At 42.4% G+C, this 25,339-nt stretch overlaps 1 protein-coding gene across 3 annotated transcripts in view; it reads right to left on the minus strand.

The window, feature by feature from the left end:
- Positions 1–7,590: 7,590 nt before the first annotated feature.
- Positions 7,591–25,339, minus strand: part of ZNF423 (zinc finger protein 423) — a 251,791-nt gene continuing 234,042 nt past the window's right edge. For all 3 annotated transcript variants that reach the window (XM_040409704.1, XM_040409707.1, XM_040409705.1), the window contains one exon: positions 7,591–8,260. In XM_040409704.1, the coding sequence (XP_040265638.1) occupies positions 8,231–8,260 (30 nt within the window). In that variant the 3' untranslated portion in view covers positions 7,591–8,230. The remainder of the gene's footprint in view (positions 8,261–25,339) is intronic.

A 25,339-nucleotide genomic window follows, 5' to 3' on the forward strand; every position in this document is an offset into this window, starting at 1 on the left:
GTACAGTGTCTGTTCCCTATGAATACAGAGGTAAAGAGATAAAATATCCCAGGGCGCAAGAATCCAATCCAGATAGTGGTAGTAAATAGAAAACTTATTTATTGCAGAAGTACAACGCGTTTCGGGGAGTAGTTCCCCTTCATCAGGTACATAACACTGCATATCATATGCAGTGTTATGTAACTGATGAAGGGGAACTACTCCCCGAAACGCGTTGTACTTCTGCAATAAAAAAGTTTTCTATTTACTACCACTATCTGGATTGGATTCTTGCGCCCTGGGATATTTTATCTCTTTACCTCTGTATCCTATCACTTCTTGGAGACTTCAGGGATCTCCGACAAGAAGTCATCCCTCCGCGGCTGCAGATCCACCAGCGAATCGTGACTCCATCACATGTATTGACAAGCTTTTACTAGAGTTGTGCCTACAGATAGCACAACCACAAAAGGTGAGCCCTGTACTGGAACCATTTATTTTATCTGTCTACCAACGGTATTACCCTATGGTGCGCCCTGCTTTGTTTTTAACAGCATAAAGTAAATCCTGTGGATCTGTTCCCTATGAAGGCTCTGTGATTTACATCTGGCTGCATATAGCAAGAGGTGGTTTTGTTATGTAGTCGCCTGGTCAGACATTGACTCTGCATAAAACAAAAGTAATGTCTGCATTGAATATTAAAATATCTATGTTTTACTTTAAAGTCTGGCACCAATGAACTAGAAAAAAAAGCCTTGCCTGGGGACTGGATCTGAATCACAGAACTGGCCAACTGATTCTTTTCCCAGGAGCTGGCACAAATTATTCACAGTGATGATCACGGACTCCTGATGCTATACTGCAGCTGCAGCGAGGGATGACAGCGAGTACAATGTATTCACCATCAGCCCCGGATTACAATAAACCCTTCAGAAGTAGAAAAACAGGTAATGGAAATACCTGTGTCAATAATAGTGAATATCTGTATGCCCAATACTACAAAATACAGAAATCCACATGCACTTCACCCAAGGAAAATTATTTCTACTTTCCACTGCGGCATCTGCTCACATTGTTAACTAGAGTATACTGTATGTATGTACTGTGTATATATATATATTGTGAGACAGTGACAGATCTCACACAGGTTAGAGGCAAGGAAGGGGTGGATAGTGCGGTCCACACTTCTATTCCACCACAGGTGAGACCAGCTGGAGGTACTCAGGCTGGCATAAAGCACCTCCCGGTGTGTCAGTAAGGGGGGAGTGTGTTACCCGTGGACAGAAGCCTGGAGGCTCTGGGAGTGTGGTCTCAGCCGGGCAAGGCTGAGGGGCCACGAGGCTCAGTGGTAGCCTGGAGTTGGGGGATGCAGCGACGCCTGGGAGGGTCGCAGGGACATAGTCAGGCGGACTACTGAGCCTTAATCCCCCACAAGAGACATTTGATTCGAGACAGTGGGTGTACTGTGCTCTGTACAGCCAGGAGGCTGTGGGACATTGGCTGGGAAAGCCGCATCGGTTCACAGGGTGTGAACTGTACCTAATAGGTGAGTCAGGGACGTTAATGTATTAGTTAGAGCCCGGACGGGCGAGTGTTTATTGTTTTGTTGTTCTGCTTTTGCTGGTGTGCCACAATAAATGCACTGTTTGGACCTTAAACCTGGTGTCCTGAAGCCGTATCTGTGAGGATGATCCCCTGAAAGAAAGCTACCCCTCACAATATATATATATATAATTGCATAGACATGAAGTAATAAACAGAGACATGTATACAGTGGTGGATTGGCCATAGACCCTACATGGAAATTTCCCAGTGGGCCGATGCCCTGGGGGCCATTCAAGCCCTCTTTATGGCCACAGGCCAGGTACATAATGATCTAATACTCAACGGCCACAGGTGCCCTCCTGAACTCAACTGTAGTACCGTCTTCATAACGGTGATACAGTTAAATACTGTGGTCAGTTCTGCTGAGGCAGTATTCTGTGCTGCACTACAGTATTGCAGGTCCCACCTACTACGGTTGTCCCCACCTACTACGTTTTGGCCCATCTTCTGTCAATTTGGACCCACCAACCACATGGGGCCACTTTAAGTTTCCAATCCGCCCCTGCATATGTATCTAATTGGACCTTGGTACCTGGAACCCTGTTGTTTATATTGGAAGTGCCTCTATATTGGACTTGTGTGTGTGTGTGTATATATATATATATATATATATATATATATATACACACACATATACACTCACCTAAAGAATTATTAGGAACACCATACTAATACGGTGTTGGACCCCCTTTTGCCTTCAGAACTGCCTTAATTCTACGTGGCATTGATTCAACAAGGTGCTGATAGCATTCTTTAGAAATGTTGGCCCATATTGATAGGATAGCATCTTGCAGTTGATGGAGATTTGAGGGATGCACATCCAGGGCATGAAGCTCCCGTTCCACCACATCCCAAAGATGCTCTATTGGGTTGAGATCTGGTGACTGTGGGGCCATTTTAGTACAGTGAACTCATTGTCATGTTCAGGAAACCAATTTGAAATGATTCGAGCTTTGTGACATGGTGCATTATCCTGCTGGAAGTAGCCATCAGAGGATGGATACATGTTCTCATTCTGTTTACGCCAAATTCGGACTCTACCATTTGAATGTCTCAACAGAAATCGAGACTCATCAGACCAGGCAACATTTTTCCAGTCTTTAACAGTCCAATTTTGGTGAGCTCGTGCAAATTGTAGCCTCTTTTTCCTATTTTTAGTGGGGATGAGTGGTACCCGGTGGGGTCTTCTGCTGTTGTAGCCCATCCGCCTCAAGGTTGTGCGTGTTGTGGCTTCACAAATGCTTTGCTGCATACCTCGGTTGTAACGAGTGGGTTTTTCAGTCAACGTTGCTCTTCTATCAGCTTGAATCAGTCGGCCCATTCTCCTCTGACCTCTAGCATCCACAAGGCATTTTCGCCCACAGGACTGCCGCATACTGGATGTTTTTCCCTTTTCACACCATTCTTTGTAAACCCTAGAAATGGTTGTGCGTGAAAATCCCAGTAACTGAGCAGATTGTGAAATACTCAGACCGGCCCGTCTGGCACCAACAACCATGCCACGCTCAAAATTGCTTAAATCACCTTTCTTTCCCATTCTGACATTCAGTTTGGAGTTCAGGAGTTTGTCTTGACCAGGACCACCCCCCTAAATGCATTGAAGCAACTGCCATGTGATTGGTTGACTAGATAATTGCATTAATGAGAAATAGAACAGGTGTTCCTAATAATTCTTTAGGTGAGTGTATATATTAGGTAGGATATTTAAGGCAGAAAGTGAACAGTTAGGGGGTCATTTACTAACCAGAAATACGCCTATATTAGAAGTGGGCGGGAAAGGGGATGTGCCGGCAGACCTGTCTCATTTACCATTTTCTACATAACTCTGGTGGATCCGCCGTCAGCTATAGGGGTTATTAAGACCGGGGTCTAAAACACCAGTCTTAATAAATGACCCCTGTAGTTCTTAAAGGAAATCTCTCACCACATACCATGAATTTTAACCTTCCACATGACCAGATGTGTGCTTGTCAGCATATTTCAATGCTCTTGGTCCCATCTTTATAAGTACTCCCAATCTGGAGAAATAAGAGCTTTAAGTACATGCTAATGAGTCTCTGGGTGCCACAGGGGCGTAGCCGTTGTCCCTGAGGCTCCTCTTACCTTGTTTCCAGGTCACTCCCTCACCACTTTGACTGACAGGGCCAGACAGCGAAAATGTTCTCACGCCTAATCCCGAAATCTCGTGCCAGCACATTTGGCGCATGTGCAGTACTGGGATGAACATCACCAGGCAGACTAAATGCTGCACAGCAATTTCTATCCCTGTACGATGAGTGTGTGGTATGCGCTGCTGCAGGACTTCAGGGCCAGGCGTGAGAACATTTTCACTGCCCTGCCAGTCAAAGTGGTGGGAGCATGGCCTGGAAGCAAGATGAGTGGAGCCTCATGTGCAACGAGGTGCAAGGGCAATGGCCTCGTTGCACCCAGAGGCTCATCAGTATAAACTTAAAATGCTTATTTCTTCAGATGAGGACACTTATAAAGATGGGACCAAGAGCATTGAAATATGCCGACAAGCGCACATTTGCACATGGGGAAGGCTAAATTTCAAACTATGTGGCGACAGAGTCCCTTTTAAGTTGATGTTTTGGGAGCAGGAAAAATGGGCAAGAATAAGGATCTGAGCAACTTTGACAAGGGGAAAAATTGTAATGACTAGAATCAGTGTCCCCAAAGTACAGGTCTTGTTGGGTGTTCCCAGTATTCATCTGTTAGTATCTACCAAGAGGGGTCCAAGGAATGATATTTGGTGAACAGTCGACAGGGTAAGGGTTCCCCAAGGCTCATTGAGGTGTGTAGGGAGCAAAGTCTAACCCTACTGTAGCACAAATTGCTGAAAATAGTCATGCTGGCCATGATAGGGGTCAGAACAGACAGTACATCATACATTTCTGTGCATGTGACTGCAGATTTGTGAAGATAGAAAGGTGTGCCCATGCTGACCCAGTCTACCACAAAAGAGCCTACAATTGGCACAAATGCATCGAAACTGGATCATGGAGCAATGGAAGAACTTGGCTTGGTCTGACGAGTCATGTTTTCTTCTTTGGATGGCAGTGGCCTCTTTCAGCAGGCTAAGGCACCTGTCAGACTGCAATAATTGTACAGGACTGGCTTGAGGGTCATTGCAAAAAGTTTAAGGTGCTGACTTGTTTTTAAATCAAGCATCTGTGGTATGTGCTGAAAAAATGATAGCACTCAGTGCCAGTCTGCTGTATTGAATGCTAACAATATAGTTATTTCTATTTGAAATGACAATGGAGGAGATTTATCAAGACTGGCGTTCCCATAAGCCAGCCTTGATCTCCATGTGCCGGAGTAAGATGCATATAATTTATTACGAAACAGATGCCTTTTAATAAATGAGGCGCATCTCTGCTCTGCTGTGCAGCAGAAACTCAATTCTACTCCAGCAAGGAGCTGGCACAGACTTCAGCTATAACTTACACCACTTTCTGGCTTCAGTTATAGTAAATCCGACAGAGTACACTAGGCCCTGCCTCATTTTTGTGGCAAGAAGCTTAAAAGGTTGCAAATTAAGGTGCAAATATGGCACACGTCATCATTTGCTGCCTTTTTTTTACGTCGCAATAGGTGTAAAAGCATTCGTGAATGTCCCCAAATGTTTTTAGAGAAAAAATATTTTACTATTTTATAAAGCACTGCTGCAGCCATCTCAAATATGCTCTACAGTTTAGGTCACTGATTCATAAAAAGAGAGAATGTAGTCATAATTATGACCATAACACATTTTTAGATTTAAAAAAAAATAATAATTTTGAAACTAGTTTTTGTGTTGCCGCAATCAAAGATTCTCACCATTTTTATGTTTCCCCATTAAGGGTCTATTCCCACGTCCGCATCTGTTCCGCAATATCGGGAACGGGTGCGGATAAGAATAGGCAGTTCTATGGGGGGTGCCGGCTGGGTGTATTGCGGATCCGCAATACACCACGGACGTGTGAATGGACCATAAAGGAGCTTTACCAGGTCTTATTTTTTGTCGGGTGACTTATAGTTTTCATTGGTTCCTTTTTGGGGTACATACCCCAGTTCTGCTCATATTCTAGGACAGGATGCTTGTGGTCATTTTAAATAATTGCCAAAGAACATCCTTTAACTTCTGTTCTTGAGATTGGTGCAGGCCCCAGCTCTAGAATCCCCGACGATCAGACACATCTTCTATCCTGTGGCTAGAGGATAAGTGTTTGTCACAGACAACCCTTTTGAAGCCCAAAATAGTCCAGCCACAACGCTACAAAAACAGAATAGCTGCATGGTGCTGGCCTGTACAGGTGAAGTAGCCAATAAGATTCCTCCCTCTATGACATCACTTTCTGCTCTGCTTCTATTGGCTGGAGCTACACCACCAACTTCCTGCTTTAACCACCCCTATCGGGGGCCTTAGTGGACAGTGTATGACTTCCATCTTTGGTGTTCTTCAAATGTCCATGTTATGCACCACCCCAGCAGACCCTGCACTATGCATGACACAGTGCACAGGTTTGTTCTTGGAGTGTTCCTTTAAGATTTTAGTACCGGACTTACGTGCCAACTTATCTGTATTTATGGACATTGAACTTGTGAACCCAGAAGAACCTGTAAACTAGAACAGAACAAAACAACAGAAATCAACAACGCTAGTGTAGAAGAGGGCTTAGTCTAATGGTCTGATCCAGTGTGAATTGTAGCTTTATTCTCATAATTGCTGAATTTGTTAGGGTCAGGTTTTTCCATACAGGTCTACATATGTAGTGATTGCTGTGCACAGTACATGTCTTTTTCTGACCTGAAGAAGGGGTCTTTACCTCTAAATGTGCCGTGTATGCGACACCAGTGAAACTTTTTTATGCATGTGCCAGTCAATAAAAACACTTGTTTTTAAAAAAGTTTTTACAACTTTTTATTTTATTTTTAACATTGGATGCATTGGGAGCACAACTGAATGTCCACTGTGTAAATATACATTGCTGCTGTATGAGAAATGTATGGCTGTTGGATCCCTTCTGGTAGGTATGAACCACTGCATATTGGGAACACCCGCATGTCCTGCTGTTTTGGAGAGGTTGTGTATTCTAGACATCACAATTTGGCCCGTGTTGCTCAGATCCTTTCGCTTGCCCATTTTTCTTGCTTCCGCTATCACCTCCAAGAACTAACTGCTTGCTTGCTGCCTAAAGTTTTCCAACCCCTTGATGAATATCAAATGACACAAGATAATGTATGCTGTTCACTTCACTGTCAGTTGTTTTAAAGGGAACATATCACCATGAAAATGCGGTAAAGCCTATTATAGAGCAGGAGGAGCTGAGCAGATTGCTATATAGTTTTAGATGAAAAGGTTCTGCATAACTTGTACTTCAAGGAGGCCGTTCTATCAGTGATTGACAGCTCTCTCTATATGCTCAGTTATAGGGCTCATGCACACAACCGTGGCGTTGTTTGCGGTCTGCAAATTGCGGATCCGCAAAAAACGGATGCTGCCCGTGTGCCTTCCGCAATTTGCGGAACGGAACAGGAGGCCCATTATAGAAATGCCTATTCTTGTCCGCAAAACGGACAAGAATAGGACATGCCTCATCATTTTTGCGGGGCCACGGAACGGAGCAACGGATGCGGACAGCACATAGTGATTGAAATGAATGGTTCAGTGTACGGAATCAAAATATGGCCCATATATGGAACGCAAAAAAACGTTTGTGCGCATGAGCCCATAGAAGAAAGGTTGTCAGTCACTGATAGAACCACCTTCTTGACCAAAGCCGAGAATGAGCAGAGATCTAAATGAATAAAATACAGGTTATACTCAATATTTTCCTATAAAACTATACATCAATCTGCTCAGCTCCTCCTGCTCTATAACCTGCTGCCTGTCCGTAGGACAGGTGCCCTTTAATGTTATGGCTGTTTTTTTCCATACCTATGTACACATTGCATAAAAAATTATCAGAATTATCAGAAAGAGACAAATACCTGACGCTTGGATTTTAAAATTATTTCCCTTTATTGAACTGTACTTTAGTTATTGCAAATCAGATAAAGTCACATTTAAAAAGCAGACCATCCAGTTGCTGATATATTCAATAGACCGTCCTCTGTGAACTGAAAAATCCAATCAAAGCTTTAAAATGTATTTATTTTTTTAATCTTTAAGTAAAAAAAAAATTAGAATCAAATCATAAAATGGAATAGACAGCTGCCGATCCATCACATCACAAAACACACAACAAAAAAATAATAATAATTGCAATTAAATGATGCAGGGAAAAAAAAAACAGAAAGAAGTCAAAATAAAAATAATAACACTTCAAGCTCTGAACTATCAATATAATACAAGAAGCAACAAAAAGACGACGACATCGGAACTGATTATTCTAACACTATAAATTCAGTCAGAAGCAGAAGCTCTAAAGAACACTAGTAAGAAGCAGGACAATAAAAATACTGCGCATGAAATACTTTTAATCTCTCCCATTAATATTCATTTCCAGCTGCTTATAATAGCAGCGCCTCATGGCCAAATCATTAGAGTTTTACATCTGGGTTGCAAATGACACTTTGATTGGATGTAATGTTCAAATGGTTTTCCCCACTGCGCCTCCGTCAAGTCTTCTGCGGAGAGAAGTCCTGTAGTGCCACCGGCTCACTGTGCGTGCTGGCTCAACGTGTGGTTCTAAAGAGACGAAGAAAGGAGAAATGCATGAGGGGCGCAATAATAGAAAGCGTGCCCATACCCTCCTACTCAGTACCATTTATGAAGAGCTCCACATAAAAGCCTCTCATTTATCACAAAAAAAAAAAAAAAAAAGACAAAAATGAAGGAAAAGAAAGCTGGTAAGGAATGGCTGCCAATATGACACAGACTTCTTTGTACGGACGCTGACATGAACACACATCACATTTTTCTTCCCCCCTTGTACCAGCCTCGTGCTGCCACCAGGATTACAATCCATGCAGAGAGGAGAAGAGAAATAAGTAGCAACGGGAAAGGGAGAAAGTCTACCCTGGGGGATTTTTTTTTTTCTTTAAAAAAAAAATAAAATCCCTTCCCATCACCTTCAGGCCGTTTGCCGTGTTGTATCCTTTGTTCTCTGCAACAACTGGAGAGAGAGAGTTGCTTTGCCAGGAGAAAAGAAATTGGCAGAGACGAGTGTTTACAACCCTAGAAATGCCTGAGCAGATCCAGCTGAATTCCAGACTGCTTTACAGCAACACATGTTCATTTTGGTGATAACCTTTTCAGTGCCAGAGTCGGTACCCGGGCATGTATGGTGGAGATGTACGGAAGCCACCATTCAGACACACAGGCCCTATGTGACTGGCGCAGGGAATAAGCCTCAGCCTGGCAAATAACCTAATACGGCTTTTATACAATGTGGGCAAGTATACAGGAACTTTTATACAACGCAAGCAAGGATTTTTTTACAATGTATACAATAATTTATTTACAACGTATACAAGGATTTTTTTTTTTTTACAATGTATACAATAATTTATATATTGTGTATACAAGGATTTTTTTTTTTACAATGTATACAATAATTTATATATCATGTATACAAATATACAATAATTTATATACAGTGTATACAAGGATTTTTATAAAACATACAACTACAGTATACAAGGATTGTTATACAATATATACAAGGATTTTTATAAAACATACAACTACAGTATACAAGGATTGTTATACAATATATACAAGGATTTTTTAAAATAATGTATACAAGAATGTATATACAATGTATAAGCATACAAGGATTTTTATACAATGTATACAAGGATTTTTATAAAACATTTACAAGTATACAAGGATCAGGGGGCCTACAGGTCATAAACCCTATAGGGAAATTTTCCGGTGGACCCAAAGCTAAAGGGGTTCGCCAGAGCCCTCTTCATGGCTGCCAGCTGGGTACATAATGATCTGGGGGCATCAGGTACTAGGTTTGAGCAAATCGAGCTTCAGATTAGAGATCCAAAGTCGATTTGTTTAAAAACATTGTTTTTAATGCGGTTTCCATAGAGCATTAAAATGTATTGGTTCCGAGTAGTCAAACTTCGTCCCGGCCGAAGTCGCGCAAGACTTCAGTGAATTACTACAGTTTTCCTATCTGCGTATTTAAAAACAGGAATCCGAAGTGGGCTTTGGAACGGTCTGGTACCTCGGTAACAACAACGTTTTTCAACAAATCGACTTTGGATCTATTATCTGAAGCTCGATTCGCTCAAGCCTATCAGGGACTTATGCACCTGGTCAACGGTCGCAGGTGTCCTGGTGAACTTAACTGTATCACCGCCCTAAAGACGAGTGCGGCGGTCTTTCGCGCTGCACTGTGATATTCGCATCTGCACAGTGTATTGTGTTGCACTATGGTATTGCAGGTCCTACCTACTTCTGTCGTCCCTGCCTACTTGTGCTGCCCCTTCTTCTCTTCATTTGGACCCGCCTACGACATGGGGCCACTCTTAGGTTATTTTCCAAGGCCACTTTTAGTCCCCAGTCAGCCCCTGACAGGATGGTTATACAAGAAGTTTTATACACTGTATACAAGTATTTATATACAATGTATACAAGGATTTTTTTTACACAATGTATACAAGTCAAGTATACAGGAATTTTGTAGCGCACAATATTTGCCATACATCCATATAATAGAGGTGCTTATAAATAAAAACGTGCTAATCAATAAGATGGATAAATGGATATGACAGGTGACAGGAGGGGGACCATGAAAAGAATGCCTACCACTCAGAAGATGTTGGTTTGTACAGAATTACAAAAACATGGTTGTTTTCCATCAGAAACAGCGCCACACCGATCTATGGCCTCTATGCAATGGAAGCAAAAAGGGCTGGGCTGCAATACCTCACACAATCTCTGGACAGGTGCGCTGCTGTTTTCGGAAGAAAGCAGCCATGTTTTTCTAATTCTATAAAAACCCTATTCAATTTTAGCTGGCAATCAGGTGATGCATACAACACTCACAATTATAACATCCAAAAGAAGCAGAAAGACAATTGTTACCTGATAACACAAAAAAAAAAAAAAAACACACCGCTATGCAGAAAGGCTCTACAGATGTAGTAATCACTGCATGTAGTGCGCTATTTTTACTGGCCAAGAAGCGTTGGGTACAGGCAGGTGGCACTAAGGGAGGCAACACAGTAGGCAGCTGAATAGCAATATAAACTGGTTCCAAATTAACTTCATACGTGAACATTTGACTGTAAGCAACTAAACAGAAATGAATATTATTTATTTATTTATTTTTTTACAGTGGAAAAATCAGGTTTTAATTTTTTCGACAGCTTCGCTGACCGCTTTGGGCACCACACGGGTTAAGCATTTCCAGTTTGATACGTGGGTATAAATTGCAAGTGTAATCTGCAAAGAAGCTGATGAATGACACTCCATCCTTCTAATGACATGCGCTTAATGAAAATTGTCTTGAGGAAATAGTTAACTAATGAACCTTCCATTCAGAGGGCCGTCTCTCCTGGGGGGCGGTGACCCCATTTAGGAGAAATGGAGTTTCTGACGCTTGCCATGTAGTCGAGTGACCACAAGATGGCGATCATAAAAGACCGACATAAGGGTTATGGAGATCTCCAAATAAGGGGGGGGCAGAAAACGGATCCCACAGTTTTGGCACGCATGGGTTTATTGGTGTCATTTTTCAAGAGGTTTTATTTTCTAATATGCACGGTAGTAAAATCTAGAGTTTCGGGGGGATGAATCCGTGCAATGTATACGATTGATCTATACGCAAAGAAAGCAAGTACTGTACATTTACCATCCACACCAAGACAAATCCATACTCGTTTAGCCCGTGTCATTTAAAAGATAATGCACCATCATCAATAGATTGGGGGGGGGGGGGGCGCACAGTCTGAAAGCAGAAGGGCTGCATGTGGAATCTGCGCGGCTGCGCCATTGATTGCGACAGGCGAGTCAATAACGGAATGTTACGTGCCTCAAAATCTGATAATGAAGTGCTCAATAGGAACTCTGCTCTCTGGAACGATACAGAACCATGGCATGCTCAGAGCCTGGTATTTATTACACTCGAAGCCAAACATACGTGTATAGAAATGTATGTAGGAATACGACAACGAACCCCTGTAACGTAATGAATACCCGTTTTCACATTCACACATCTCTGGGTCCTAGCTCCTGGACCCTCACCGTACTGACCCCCTACCAATACGTATTATACATGCTATATATTCTTTAGATAGAATATTACTACAATTTCTTCAGTCATTTATAAATAAACATTTGTATTTATTTATTTTTATTTCACTTGTTTCAATTTGTAAATACATGAAAAATAAATAAATAAATTGTATATATATACACATAGAAACATAGATAATGATATACACAGTATATCATTATTTTTTTTTTACCAATTCTTTCCAGCGGGTGAATGAAAACCATGCTCGCTGCCCCTTGCAGTCAGACGTGCTTATTTTTAGAGTAGTTTGACCGTCATCCAAGAGCCTAAGACTAACAGATGGCCTGTCTTAAAGCTTCATATGTTCACTAGTTTGCACTTCTGACAAACAGTAAATGTACTCGAGAGTGTGCCATAAACAGAGCTGGATGAATATTCTGCTGCTATTCGGTTAATACACTTCATTAAAACTAGTAAGCAATGTTTCACATAAAGCAGGTGTGCTCCTGGCTGGCTGATCACTGCAGGTCTATTCAGACCAAGGCGTATGCTATACCAGCACCTTGCAATGGCTTCTCACCCCCTCCTCTATGTGACATAATGTGCAGCGTACAGGAGACCGGCTCTCGCCGTTTCTGGCGCCATTACCTGCCTTATATCGTGTGACCGAGGGCCTTGCAAACATTTCACTGTTACAGACTTCCCTCGGTGTTCGTGATTGCATTGTTCTGATTTACAATTAAGAGTTTGTGTGCATCGACAGGCTGGTAATTAATAGTATTCCTGCCCCATAAACCGGCCCCGGCCTGTATCACAATGTGCGTCAAGCCTCACTGGCTGCTGGGGCTACTAGCGAAGGAGGCTACAGTCAGAAAATGTCTAATTCTTCATAAAAATACCCTCCATTTATTGTAGGCAAAAATTGGGGTGATACTGGGGAACCAGTCCACAAGCTGCTGTTAACGGATCTCACTATAGTTTATCTTTATTCTAATGTACGACCTTCAAAAGGAGTTATCTGCTTGGATATCACAGGGTGGTCTAGGGCTCGCTCTGCAGCGCCACCACAGGTAAAATAAAGAATTACACCAATCTAACTGGCATCAATGTAGACATACAGTGTCCTCCAGAACGAGACACTCTTTCTAGACGTGTTCTTCTCAGGCTAAATAAGGCTGGTCCTCAGTGGGAGGAGGGTATACCACTATTAATTCACAGTGACCTTATAGACGTTTTTAGGACTTTTCTATATCAGACGGGGTCACGCGAACTCCATATATGCAGGGGCGTAACCACAATAGTGGCAGACCAGGCGACTGCTATGTGGCCCAGGGCAAGAGGGGGCCCAGTCTTAGTTGGGGTTATCTCCTCTTCTACTGGAGGTGAAAACTTGGTCAGGACTCTACCCTCTAAAGCAGGCATGCCCAACCTGCGGCCCTCCAGCTGTTTCAAAACTACAACTCCCAGCATTCTCGGACAGCCTACAGCTATCAACCTACAGCAGGGCATTGTGGGAGTTGTAATTTTACAACAGCTGGAGGGCCGCCGGTTGAGCATCCCTGCTCTAAAGGAACAACTTTTAGCAAATGAGGCAGTGGAAAAAATCGGCCCAAGGGTCGTGGAAAAGGTTTTTGGCAGAAACCCTTCTGTCCCGTGTGGGGGGCCTGGTTTGATCCTTGCTATGGGGCCCTTACGTCTCTATGTACACCACTGATTGTATGCACAGCATTACAGAAGTATTCTGCCCTAAAAGCAATGTTTCTATGCTACTAACAGAGAGCACATATCTGTAATATGCCATCCAGTGGAACACGGCATGATTTTTATCAAATTGAAGGCATATAGAGGAACAGTATGGGCCCGGAGACTTCTATGGATGCCATACTACAGCTACATACAACTTGGTTGCTTGTAGTCTAAAGCTGGATTTACAGGGCCAATTATCGGGAATTACCGCTTCTATGAACACTCGTTCAAGATAATCTGTCCGTCTAAAGGTTCCACAGATCCCCTAAGGAACGAGTGAAATGGTCGTCCATCGGGTGAAGTGATCAGAGGTGTTGACACCTCAATCATGGTTCCCGGGCAGCGGGTACTAAACAGCATTCTGCTACCCAGGATTGACGATTTTCTATGGGGACGAGCGACTGCAGCAGCGATCACTCGTCTTCATACTGTGGAGGTGATCGCTGTAATGTAAAATGTAGCTCTTCTCCTCCACTGACGAGCAGCCGACTGTCAGGAGCGCCTCCTTCCCGACAATTGGATGCTCCACGTAGCATTAAATGCAGCTTTAGTCACATTCTGTTCAAGTCCAGAGATGAGATATAATACATGCGATAACACGTCTAGTCATACTGTAAATGTAAAGATACTGAATATACTGTATAAACGCATACTTCACGCTTCAAATAAAAGCCTAGCAACAGCACTAAATAATAATCCGTTTTATGGACGCTGAACTATTACAGCGACAGACGAGGGAAGAGTCACTACACTTCACAATCCCGCTTTAAGTTTCTGAACAGAATAACTTTTGCTTTCAGAGGAGTCATCGCATGATAGATCTTTATTTTAAAAGTGGCCAAATCAACATATCATACTAATGCAGCACTTCTATAGGTTGTGAGGTGCTCCGTGCCTCCTGACCGACAGTCGGGCCTCCACCCTGCTCCCATACATCAGGCCCCATGGGTCTCCCCACAACCATCTACACCGCCTGCCTGCCCCACTTTACATCACACAGGCTCACAATCCTATCACAGCCAATCACTGGCTGCAGCAGGTCACCACTGTGGGCAGTGATTGGCTGCAGTGGTCAATGTCATCGCTACAGCAGGAAGTGGAGAACGGTGGGGAACAGCAGTCTCTGAATAGGAGCAGTCGACACCCCCCCCCCCCAGCCGCTTTAAAGCTTCCTACACGGTTTTATTGCAGCACTTTTTGGTTTGCATAAAAATACCATGAAGGTCATAGGTTTTACAAGCATTTTTTTGTCATAAATGTTTAAAAAAAATTTAACTTTATTTTTTTCCCCATAGAGAAGTCTATGGGTATAAACATCATACCCAGGACATACTGGGAGCGATTTACCAAACTGGTGTAAAGTAGAACTGGCATAGGCTACTTTCACACCTGCGTTAGGTGCGGATCCGTCTGGTATCTGCACAGACGGATCCGCACCTATAAATGCAAACCCTTGTATCCGTTCAGAACGGATCCGTTTGCATTATTTATTTATTTTAAAAAGTCAAAACGGATCCGTCCTGACTTACATTGAAAGTCAATGGGGGACGGATCCATTTTCAACTGCACCATATTGTGTCAGTGAAAACTGATCCGTCCCCATTGACTTGGCTCCGCATCGCCAGGTTTTGGTGTCCCCATCCAGAGCGGAACGGAGGCAAACTGATGCATTCTGAGCAGATCCGCATCCATTCAGAATGCATTGGGGCTAAACTGATCCGTTTTGAACCGTTTGTGAGAGCCCTGAAACGGATGTCAAAAACGGAATTTAAAACGCCAGTGTGAAAGTAGCCTTAGTTATCCATAACAACCTTTCAGATCAGATTCCACCTTTCATTTTCCAAAGGAGCTGTGAAAAATTAAAGGTGAAATCTGATTGGTTGCTATGGGCAACTATCAGTTTTTCTTTACACAGGTTTTGATAAATCTCCCCCATTGTTTTCAGCGGTTCATAATCCCCTACTGACTTACAGTTAACATCTGGCTGTAGCTTTTTAGCTTTTTTTTAGCTAAAAAAAATAAATAAATAAAAAAAAAGCCTGGCAATGTTTTTGTAATGTATGGGCAATCACCCCTACACCCAGTACGTAATGGAATTTTGGCAAGAATTCACCGCCAAAAAGCTGGCAGGATCCGGCTTATATTATTTTTTATCTTCAATGGGAGGCCTTGATGCCGTTTAGCTCCATTCAACGGCGCTGAACTGCGGGCAGGTCCGCAACATTTAAACTGAAAAATTGCAACGGTTTCTGCCACAGGATCTCGCCTTTGCAAATCCACCATGCGAATGGGGCACTCAAAATTGTCATTTTTGCAACTTATCCAGCCTGATCCAAAGTCTACACAATAACCTGTTATATTTGCACTAATAGCAAAGTATTGGAAGCACATCATCCGGTGCCAGGGCATGCAACCCAGACGCCATGGTATTTAGATGCAAGCCTAGGTATGACTCGGGTAGGTGGGCTTGCTCTAGGACTCCACTACGTCACCAGGTACCGTGAGAAGAAGACATCACTCCCCCTCCCAGCCACGCATTTTTTATTCTTTCGCGCAAGGACGTGAAATAGTAGATTCTGGTCCTTTCTGACATCCCAGCCTGGTAGACTCACGGAGCTGGAGATCATAGATAATCATCACATCCGTGAGCCGGTGGTAAGCTAGATCACAGAATACATTCCTTTACGTTCAACTGGAAAAGGGGTAAAACAGGCGTGAACTGTCCGTAAATAATCCCTGCCGTGTTCAGAAATGCATTAAATGCAAAGTGAAGCGGCCTGTCAGAATGATTATGCGTCTCTGTCCTCATTCATGTTACCGCACGTCTGCTGGCTCTAAACGGCTTCCCTCGCTTGGCCACAAGGTGGACGCTTTATGCTCCATAATTAGGAGTGTAAAGGTGACCTGATTAGGGTTTGTTTTTTTACTTTTTTTTTATTGGACATTCATAAATTGTTTGCTTTATGCCTAAACACATATCCCAAATTTAAAGCCGCCTGGTATCTACGGAAGGTCAGTCTCCACCCTTCATTTTAGCTTGACTTCATGGAGATTAAATCTATAATTAAAGGATAACGGTCTTTTTTTTTTGCTAGTTTATTAGAGCTAGGCATGTATACCCGAGTTAGTCTGTCAATGATTGCCAAAAGAACGGTAATTACCTTATAATAACAGCTTTCATTGGCTCATCTGTCTCCGGCTAGGAAGACAGAGGGGCGGTCCTTCACACTGCATGCCTGCATTAGGCTTCAGAGTGAGGAGGCGTGTCTCTCAGTAATCCCATCTGATTGGCTGGCAGGAAGCTGCTGGATACAGCAAGTTTGTATGTGACCTGAGGGAATGCAGTTTTGGCCTCAGAGAACTGGCAGAGGAGCCATCCTGAGAAGATCCTCATAATGTAGGATTCAAAACAGCCGTAACAAATGGGAAAACTCAAGAAAACAGTGGTAAGTGAAGAAACTAAAGATTGCTTTATGCATAATGCTGCTGCAGCAGTAACATATGCTAAAAAAAATTTTTTGGATGAAAATATGACAGTTATCCTTTAAAGGGGATGTCTTACTTCAGCAAATAACATATATTATGTAGAGAAAGTTAATACAAAGCACTTACTAATATATTGTGATTGTCCATATTGCTTTCTTGATTCATTTTTCCACTTATGCACTGCTCGTCTCTAGTGGTTACGACCACCCTGCAATCAATCATCGCTGGTCGCGCTTGCATACTATAGGAAAAAGCACTGGCGTCTCTGGTGACCAGGACCATGGGAGTGCAGATAGGCTGGCTTAGTGCTTTGCACTATAGGTGTGCAAGCAGAGCCACCACTGATGGATTGCAGGGTGGTTGTAACCATGGATGTGAGCAGTGTATAATATGATGGAAAAATCCAGCCAGCAAAGGAAGCAATATGGATAATCCCAATACATTAGTAAGTGTCTGGTATTAACTTCCTCTACATAATAAATGATATTTGCTGAAGTGAGAAAATCCCTTTAACGGAAAGAAAATCCTGACAACTAGTGCTGGGAGAAAGGTTATATTCCATCAAAGTAGTCAGCCATCAAACTTCTGTTCCTTACTCCTTGCATGGATAGATTTAGATAGATACTGCATTCATACTCCCTTGCATCTGTCATCCTGACGACTCAGGGTTTGTTTGTAGTCTGTAACCACGGAGATACACAGGACTCCATGAGAGCTGTAGACCACAAATGATAGAATATTTTCATAAACACCATTTGCATATTAGCTTTTTTTTTCTTTTTTTTTTTGATTTACTGAAGCGATATGAGAATCATACTATTTACACCTCGTGCAACATTTTTGTAAAATATACTTAGCCGTAAAAGCTCGACCTACAATGGTGAATCCGGTCAGACGAGAGATTTATAAAAAGTATAATCTCATAGTGCACTTACCCTGTTTCCCCGAAAATAAGATTTAAATATATTAATTTTTGCTCCCAAAGATGCGCTAGGTCTTATTTTCAGGGATGTCTTATTTTTCCATGACACAGGGGGATCAGAGGGGGGAATCAAAATGACACAGGAGAATCTGAGGGGGGGATTACCATTTTAGTACCCCCTTCTAATCCTCCTGTGTCATTTTGATTCCCCCCTCTGATCCCCCTGTGTCATTTTAAGTGGACAGTGGATTATTTAGTCTCTCCCCCCTCCCACCTTCACCAGACATCCCCCAACCACTTTATCAGACATTTCTCCCCCCCCCTACCTCAGTCACCCCTGTGTGTCCGTGCCGGCCAGATTCCACACAATGTGCCCGACTCCTGCCCTGCGCAACTCACTTACTGTCTAAATGTGAGTCAGCCAGACTCCGTCAGAGCAGAGCGAGCAGCAGACGGCGGCGCGGGCTCTCTGATTTAAAGAGACCTCGCACCGCCTGAACAGCTCTGGCTGTGCTGCGGCCAATCAGTGAGCTGCGCGGCGGCGCCCACCGCTACGAATCAGAGGAGTCAGACGCCTTACAGTAACTTCTGGGACCTTATATTCCGGGGGGCCTTATTATCGGGGAGGCCTTATTTTCGGGGGGGATGCCTTATATTACAGCAAGAGGCAAAACTGGAAGTAGGTCTTATTTTCGGGGAAACACGGTATATGTTATTTATAAAGATACTGCATAATACAAATCCCTCGAAAAATATTGAAAACAGCAGGTATTAGAAACGACAAAAAAACAGTATTGCTTTACCTGTCAGAACTAACTGGCATTAATAGAAGGTCCAACGGCCGTCCGCTTTTACTGGTCAGAGCCTTCAATTGGAATGTAAATGCATCTCCTAAATATTTTAAAAAAACTAACGATGGCGGTAATAAGTCTACCTAGCATTATGCTAATGTTACAACATCATTTCGATGTCATTCTGCCTTCCAAGCAAATGCAACCAAATTGCAGTTAAGCCTGAATTAATTCAGTAAACCACTGCAAAGGGTGTCAGAGGGCATTACAAGAAACATGAAGCACTTAATGGATTTAACTGTTCCGCTGCATTTGCTGGAATAGTGATATTGTCTTTCTGCAAAAAAAATAAAAATAAAAAGCTGAAAACATTGACAAAACTTATCTTCCTTTCATGCATTCCCTTAACTATGTGATCCAAATATCCATCATTTAGAATACGGTATGTGCCAATTTACAGAAATTATAGACGAGGCACGTTTCGTCTATATAGTAATGCATGTGTCCCAGGTAGAGTCTACCCTTTGTCTTTCCCTCGAACAAAACTTCGCAAATACGGACTCGCTTGGCTGACAAGCTGTTTACTTGGTAGCAAACCTAACATTTTAACAAGAAAAAGGTACTGTACGTTAGATTTCTTTAAGCCAGTAAAGTGATGCCACTGGAAACGTCTGAAGCCGCCTTGGGAAATGTTTCTCACCACTGTGTTTCGAATGAACGAGTCTCGAGAGAGTTGACACAGAGAGAACAGAGGCAATCAGAAAATAAGGTATGACTGACACCAAGCGCACCAAACAAAGAAGTAGCGGTATGGTGTACTCAGGGGGGATGAGTTGTACTCATGGAGGTTTACACTTTCATTGTATTCACGCAATGCATGCCAATATAGGCTTCTTTCACTCCAAGAATTTTTCTCTGCAGCTAGAAGATGTTACCGAACCTCCTTAATCACTTATAAAACGCTCTTGTTATTGTGGGAAATGATGACGGTTGTCAATTCCCAAGACTATAATCTCGAAAAACCATCCAGCAATGGTAGTGGAGTTACCAGTAATCATTTGGAGGCGAAAGAGAACGTTGTGTCTTCCTTTTAAAGCTCCTGCTCAAGATGGAAGAAACCATATAACACATATACAATGGAATCTACCCAAGACATCTACCAAAATGTCAAGTAAAAACTGTCTTCTACAGGGGTGATCCTTCAGAGGAGAGGACCAATATACTGAGATGCAAGAAAATTAAAAATCTGGCATAAAAATATGGTCATGGGGGGTCTTCCCAAAGAGGATTACAGGTCAGAGTACACTGTGGATTAAAAGGTTGATTTATATCCATACTTACTTCATGTTGCCATCTACCAAATCCATTTAAAACAAATTTCATGGCCCTTTAAAAGGTGCCATCATTTCCATATAGTCAGATCCAAAAGTCTATTGTTCCAGACCTGGGGTGCTATATACACTGGAGGCAGGCACTCGCAGGCAGAATTGTCAACAGTTTGTAAATTCATTTAAAAAAAGTGGACCAACATCCATGGTTTCTGGAATTAAAGGGGTTTTCCAAGATTCTGATACTGATGACCTATCCTAAGTATCCTAAGTTCATCAATATCAGATCAGCAGAGGCAGATTTGCTGTTTGGGGAGGACTTGGCGCTCCAGAGGGAGCTGTGACCTCAGTCCCCTTCAAGTGTGATACCAAGCACAGGCGCGATACAATGTACAACGCGGTGCTTGATAAGCTGCTAGCAGGCCGTGGTGCTCACCAGAGAACTACGGCCTTCTCAAACAGCTGATCGGCGGGGGTCCCTGGTGTCGGATCACCGTCGATTGATTACCTATCCTCTATCTTTAAAAATAAATCTAGCCCTTATTAGGTTAAGGGGGTTTTCCAAGATTCTGAGATCGATGACCTATCCTGAAGATGGGCCATCGATATCAGAATTTCAGAAAACCCCTTTAAAGCGCAACTTTTTTTTTCCGAATGTGTAGGGACACAGATAGGCAATGTCTTTGTAATAAAAATGTATTTTGTGAATTTGTACATTTCTATAAGAAAAATTGCCGTGAAGTTGCCCCTTAGCAGCACTCTCTAAATGAGCGTTGCTAAGGAAAGTCTGTCCTCACAGTTCAGCACAGGGCCGAACTGTGAATCACTGCCTCCCTCTTTTATAGGCCTAAAACTGACATATTATATATTTTTATATATATATATATATATATATATATATATATACACACACACACGCACACACATAGCCCTTGTTGCTGCCACCTCTATGCACTGACAAGTGTATGTTTCCTTTGTATCCCCGACACGGTGACTATGTAACCAGCTGCCGAGAGATGCACAAGAACGGACAGTCAATGCTCGCTATTGAGAAGGCAGAGGGACAGGAAGGAGCTGCTCTACAGTATATATGGACAGCTATCTAGCTTCTCCCCGTCTTCCTGCCTTCCCAATAGCGAGCGCTGACTGCCCGCTCTCATGAAACTCCTGGTGGCTGGTTACTTAGGGTGGCAGCAATACATACACTAGTTTTAGGCCTATATACGTAGGAGGCCGTAAGGACAGCTGCGCTGAGCTGCAGTGTCTTCACAGTTCAGTAGTGCGCTGAACGGTCAAGATGGACTTTTCCTAGCAAAGCTCATTTATAGAGTGCTGCTCACGGGCAACTTCCAAGCGATTTTTATGATAGAAATGAAGAAATTCACTAAATAATTTATAAAACAAAAACATTACCTATCACTGTCCCTACATATTACAAAAATATGGTAGTTACACTTTAAACAAATAAGACCAAGATATATTTTAGAAGTAGAGGCTGCCAACCAAGTCTTCAGAGAAGCTGTTGCGTCCACCTTGACCGATCCAAAGTATTCCAATTGAAAGCATTTTGATGTTTTTGATCTACTTGTATAGCTTAATATCCCACATTCTTTCAGGGATAACAATTCATCTACTGGGGATTTTTTTTCACCGTCCACTCACTCATCTTGCCAATAAGATTATCTGATTCTTTTATGGCAAACCGGCTTTCACTAAATGAAAGATATTAGCTTTTTTTGTCGGGACAAAAAGTCAATAATACAAACAGTATGAGGTAACACGGGGCTGCGTCGGTGTGTGCACAACAACTGTGGCACGGGCAGAATAAAATGTTGAAGGCTACATCTCCTTTACTGCAAACAAGAAACTCACCAAGAAACATAAATAATTGATGTGACAGGGACCTGTGCCGATGCCGCTCTGCTTTCCACAACACATTGGGCAGGTATGGAGAACATTCCTCCATTCTCTGATTATTACAGTCTCTACCGGAAAATGAGCGCTTGATCGTTCCACCCCAAATGGTTTCTGTGCTAATTATGAGTTTCAGCGATTTCAAAGTGCCAGGGAAAGGTAGAAGAATAAGTTCCAGAGACAAACCTAATTTGCTGTGATGAATTGTGTGCATGCTCCGCTGATCAAAACCACAGCTGAGACATATTATATTTAATGATCTAGACATTTCTTGTAAAAACACTCTGATATATATATATATTGTTATGTCTGGATAAGCAGCCGAGCTTTACTCCAAGAGAAATCAAACGAAGGATTGCAAGAGTGAAACAGTCACAAAATCATCTGAATTTCATAGAAGAGACCGCGCTGTTCCTAGCCATCCATAGGAAAGATGGTGGTGATGAGAAAGGTATGCAGAGAAAGTTTCTTCAATATGATCGATCACTGGATCCAAGGTACGGGCTTTTTCCACATTCAAGATTTCTCTGTTTTCCTAGATGTTATTTAAGAAAACTTGACATAGTGAAGCACCGCCAGACTGGTATAATTCACGCTGGTTTTAATATACTTACAAAATAGGAATCACAAATCGCGTAAAAAAAAAATCACATAAGTTCACTGGTTGTATCACCTGTGATTTTATACACGATTTATGATTTCTATTTTGTAAATATATATTAAAAAAAGCGTGAATTATACCAGTCTGGCGGTGCTTCACAATGTCAAGTTTTCTTGAAAAACATCTATGAAATAACAGAAATCTTGTGGAAAAAGCCCGTACCTTGGATCCAGTGATCGACCATATTGAAGGAACTTTCTCTGCATACCTTTTTCATCACCATCTTTCCTATGGATGGCTAGGAGCTGCGCGGTCTCTTCTATGAAATTCAGGACTAAGTGTGAATGTGACCCTACCTCACCATAGACCTGCTGCGCTCCAATCAAGATTGGGGTTTGAGACTTTTTTTCTTTTCATTTTTGAATCAATCTATTTGTGCACAAAATCATCTGGCCTATTTTCTAAAACCGAAAAATACCCAATGATCAGAAACATACAGGTACGTGTAGGATATGGCGCCCGTGTCAAGCAAGGCTAGTATCAGACTCTAGATCTACTCACTGCACGATGACCCTTTTACATGGGCCGATGACTGGGAACGAACTGAATCATTGCCGTGTGCAAACATGCTTCCGATCAGCAGACAAGTGCTTGTTTGCTGGGTGACCGCCTCCTTTATGTGACATTAAAAATCAGCAGTGGTTGGCAGCAAATCGCCCTGTGTAAAGAGGGATCTACTACCAAAAATAATGGAATTGTATGTACCCGAATGAACGTTTGAGCACTTACAGTGCCAATGATTGCTTTAAAAGTATAGAGCTAACCAAGCACCGATCAAATTGCTGTGCCATTGCTTTAGCTCTCATTTAGGGCAACAAATTGGCCCCCGAAAAGGAAAACTTTTACAGTACTGACAAAATCCATAGGAATCGGAAGGAGCCTTGCTGCTACCAAGGAACCAGGAGCACTGCAACACTTGACACCCTGCCAGTCAACCATACTCCTTTAGAGATATGATCCAACATACAGTATGTGCCAACTTCACTATGTGAAGTCTTCTCTATACTAGAAGATTATTCATTTATCTGTAATAGAGAGCACTAACGAAGAATTGGGGTTCTTTAACAAGGTGGCTTCTAGACAGAAACCTCCAATATTATATAACCTTTGGTCAACATCTCGCATGTATGGTCATAGGCCATGTTGGTGATGAATCCCTTTAAAAGGCGTTATCTAGGATTTACAACAAGGGCTCCCGGTGGTCTCCAAAAGATTAAGGACAATATTTAGGGTCCTGGCAAAAAGGCTAAAGCTTTCATATTGGTGCAAGAATTAATTTTCATATTGGGGCTACATAGAGACTTTTTGAAGCACAACTTTCCAATTTTAACAGTTTTGTGGTGCAAAGTTGTTCTACAAAGTGTCTCCATCTACCCTAAGAGGGCCTCCCGACGGTACCCAGTTTCACCGATGGTTATCTAATGTGTATGGTTGGCCTTAGATTTTGACCAGAACTTGCCTTAGAGGAACATTTATGTGGATAAACCAAGGGCTTGGTTGCTGCCCAAATTAATGGGGAAGGTCAGGCCATTCATCTTCTAGAGTCGATCGCTTTCATACAAGGCCAACTTTAGCTTTTAACAAAATGTAAAAGTGAAAAACCCTGACTCCAAGGTTTCATTTTGATATTCTGGTCATACCACACCACAATATAAACTGCATCCTCACAATTAGAAATTAGAATTTCCAGCTCGCTGAAAGCTGATATTTGCACAGAATTGCTATGCGTAGCCCTTATGAAATTAGGAACCGTGTAATTTAGAATGCTAATTGGGTAAAACAGTTGGCCATTAAGACTATAATCAGGACACTGGTTTATAGTATTTACCACTTTGAAAATAGAAGCAGTGACAGGATTTCACTGGCTTTGAACCAGAAGAAAACCCACCACTTGAATTTGTTTTTCTGTGTTTCCATATTTCGGAAGTGATTTGTGACACAACTTAACCATTAGAGTTTTCTAGGCAGCACAGAAAGCAATAAATCCCATAGAATGCATATTATTAGCTAAATAGTAAGCGACAAGAGATGGATATGGCTATAGCAGCCCATATATCAGTCACTAAGTAGGGTATACCAAGATATGTCCTATCTAATATCAGACAGATAGGTTTTGGCAATAAAATTTGTACCCATGCTGGTCTTCAACCTCTGTGCCAGTGAGTCTATATCAAGACTTCCCAGTCTTTCGCTTTGAAAGATCAGAATCATAAAGGATTCATTGCAACCAGTCAGGATCCATCTCCAATCCTTTCCTGGCATACACTATCAATATATGGTACTAAGAGCTGGACTTCTCCGTGCCATACATTCACCCGTTCAAAACTGGGCCACTTTACACCATTCAAGACCAGACACGTTTTCGGCTTTATTTTCTGCATATCCAGATTTTAAAGATTATTGGGTACACCATAGATGTCATGGGAATACTTCAGCTGTTAACACCTTAAAGGGGTTTCCCCATGATTAACGTAAAAAATGAAAAATCAGACATCATATAGTCCATGGCAATGTTTTTCTAGCAAAGCTGGAACCAACCCTGCACTTCGCATGGATCCAGAGATCTCCTCATTCATTGCTCCAAATGTTCTGCTAGATTCTCTTCAGGCTGGCAGCTCAAGAGGTGTGTCCTTTCTCAGGGGGCATGTCCTTTCTGCTGCAGCTCTCTCCCTATCACAGTTCAGGGCTTATCCTTTCTCACTGGACATGTCCTTTCTGCTGCA

The sequence above is a fragment of the Bufo bufo genome, chromosome 10, assembly GCF_905171765.1.
Source record: "Bufo bufo chromosome 10, aBufBuf1.1, whole genome shotgun sequence".
Lineage (NCBI taxonomy): Eukaryota > Metazoa > Chordata > Amphibia > Anura > Bufonidae > Bufo > Bufo bufo.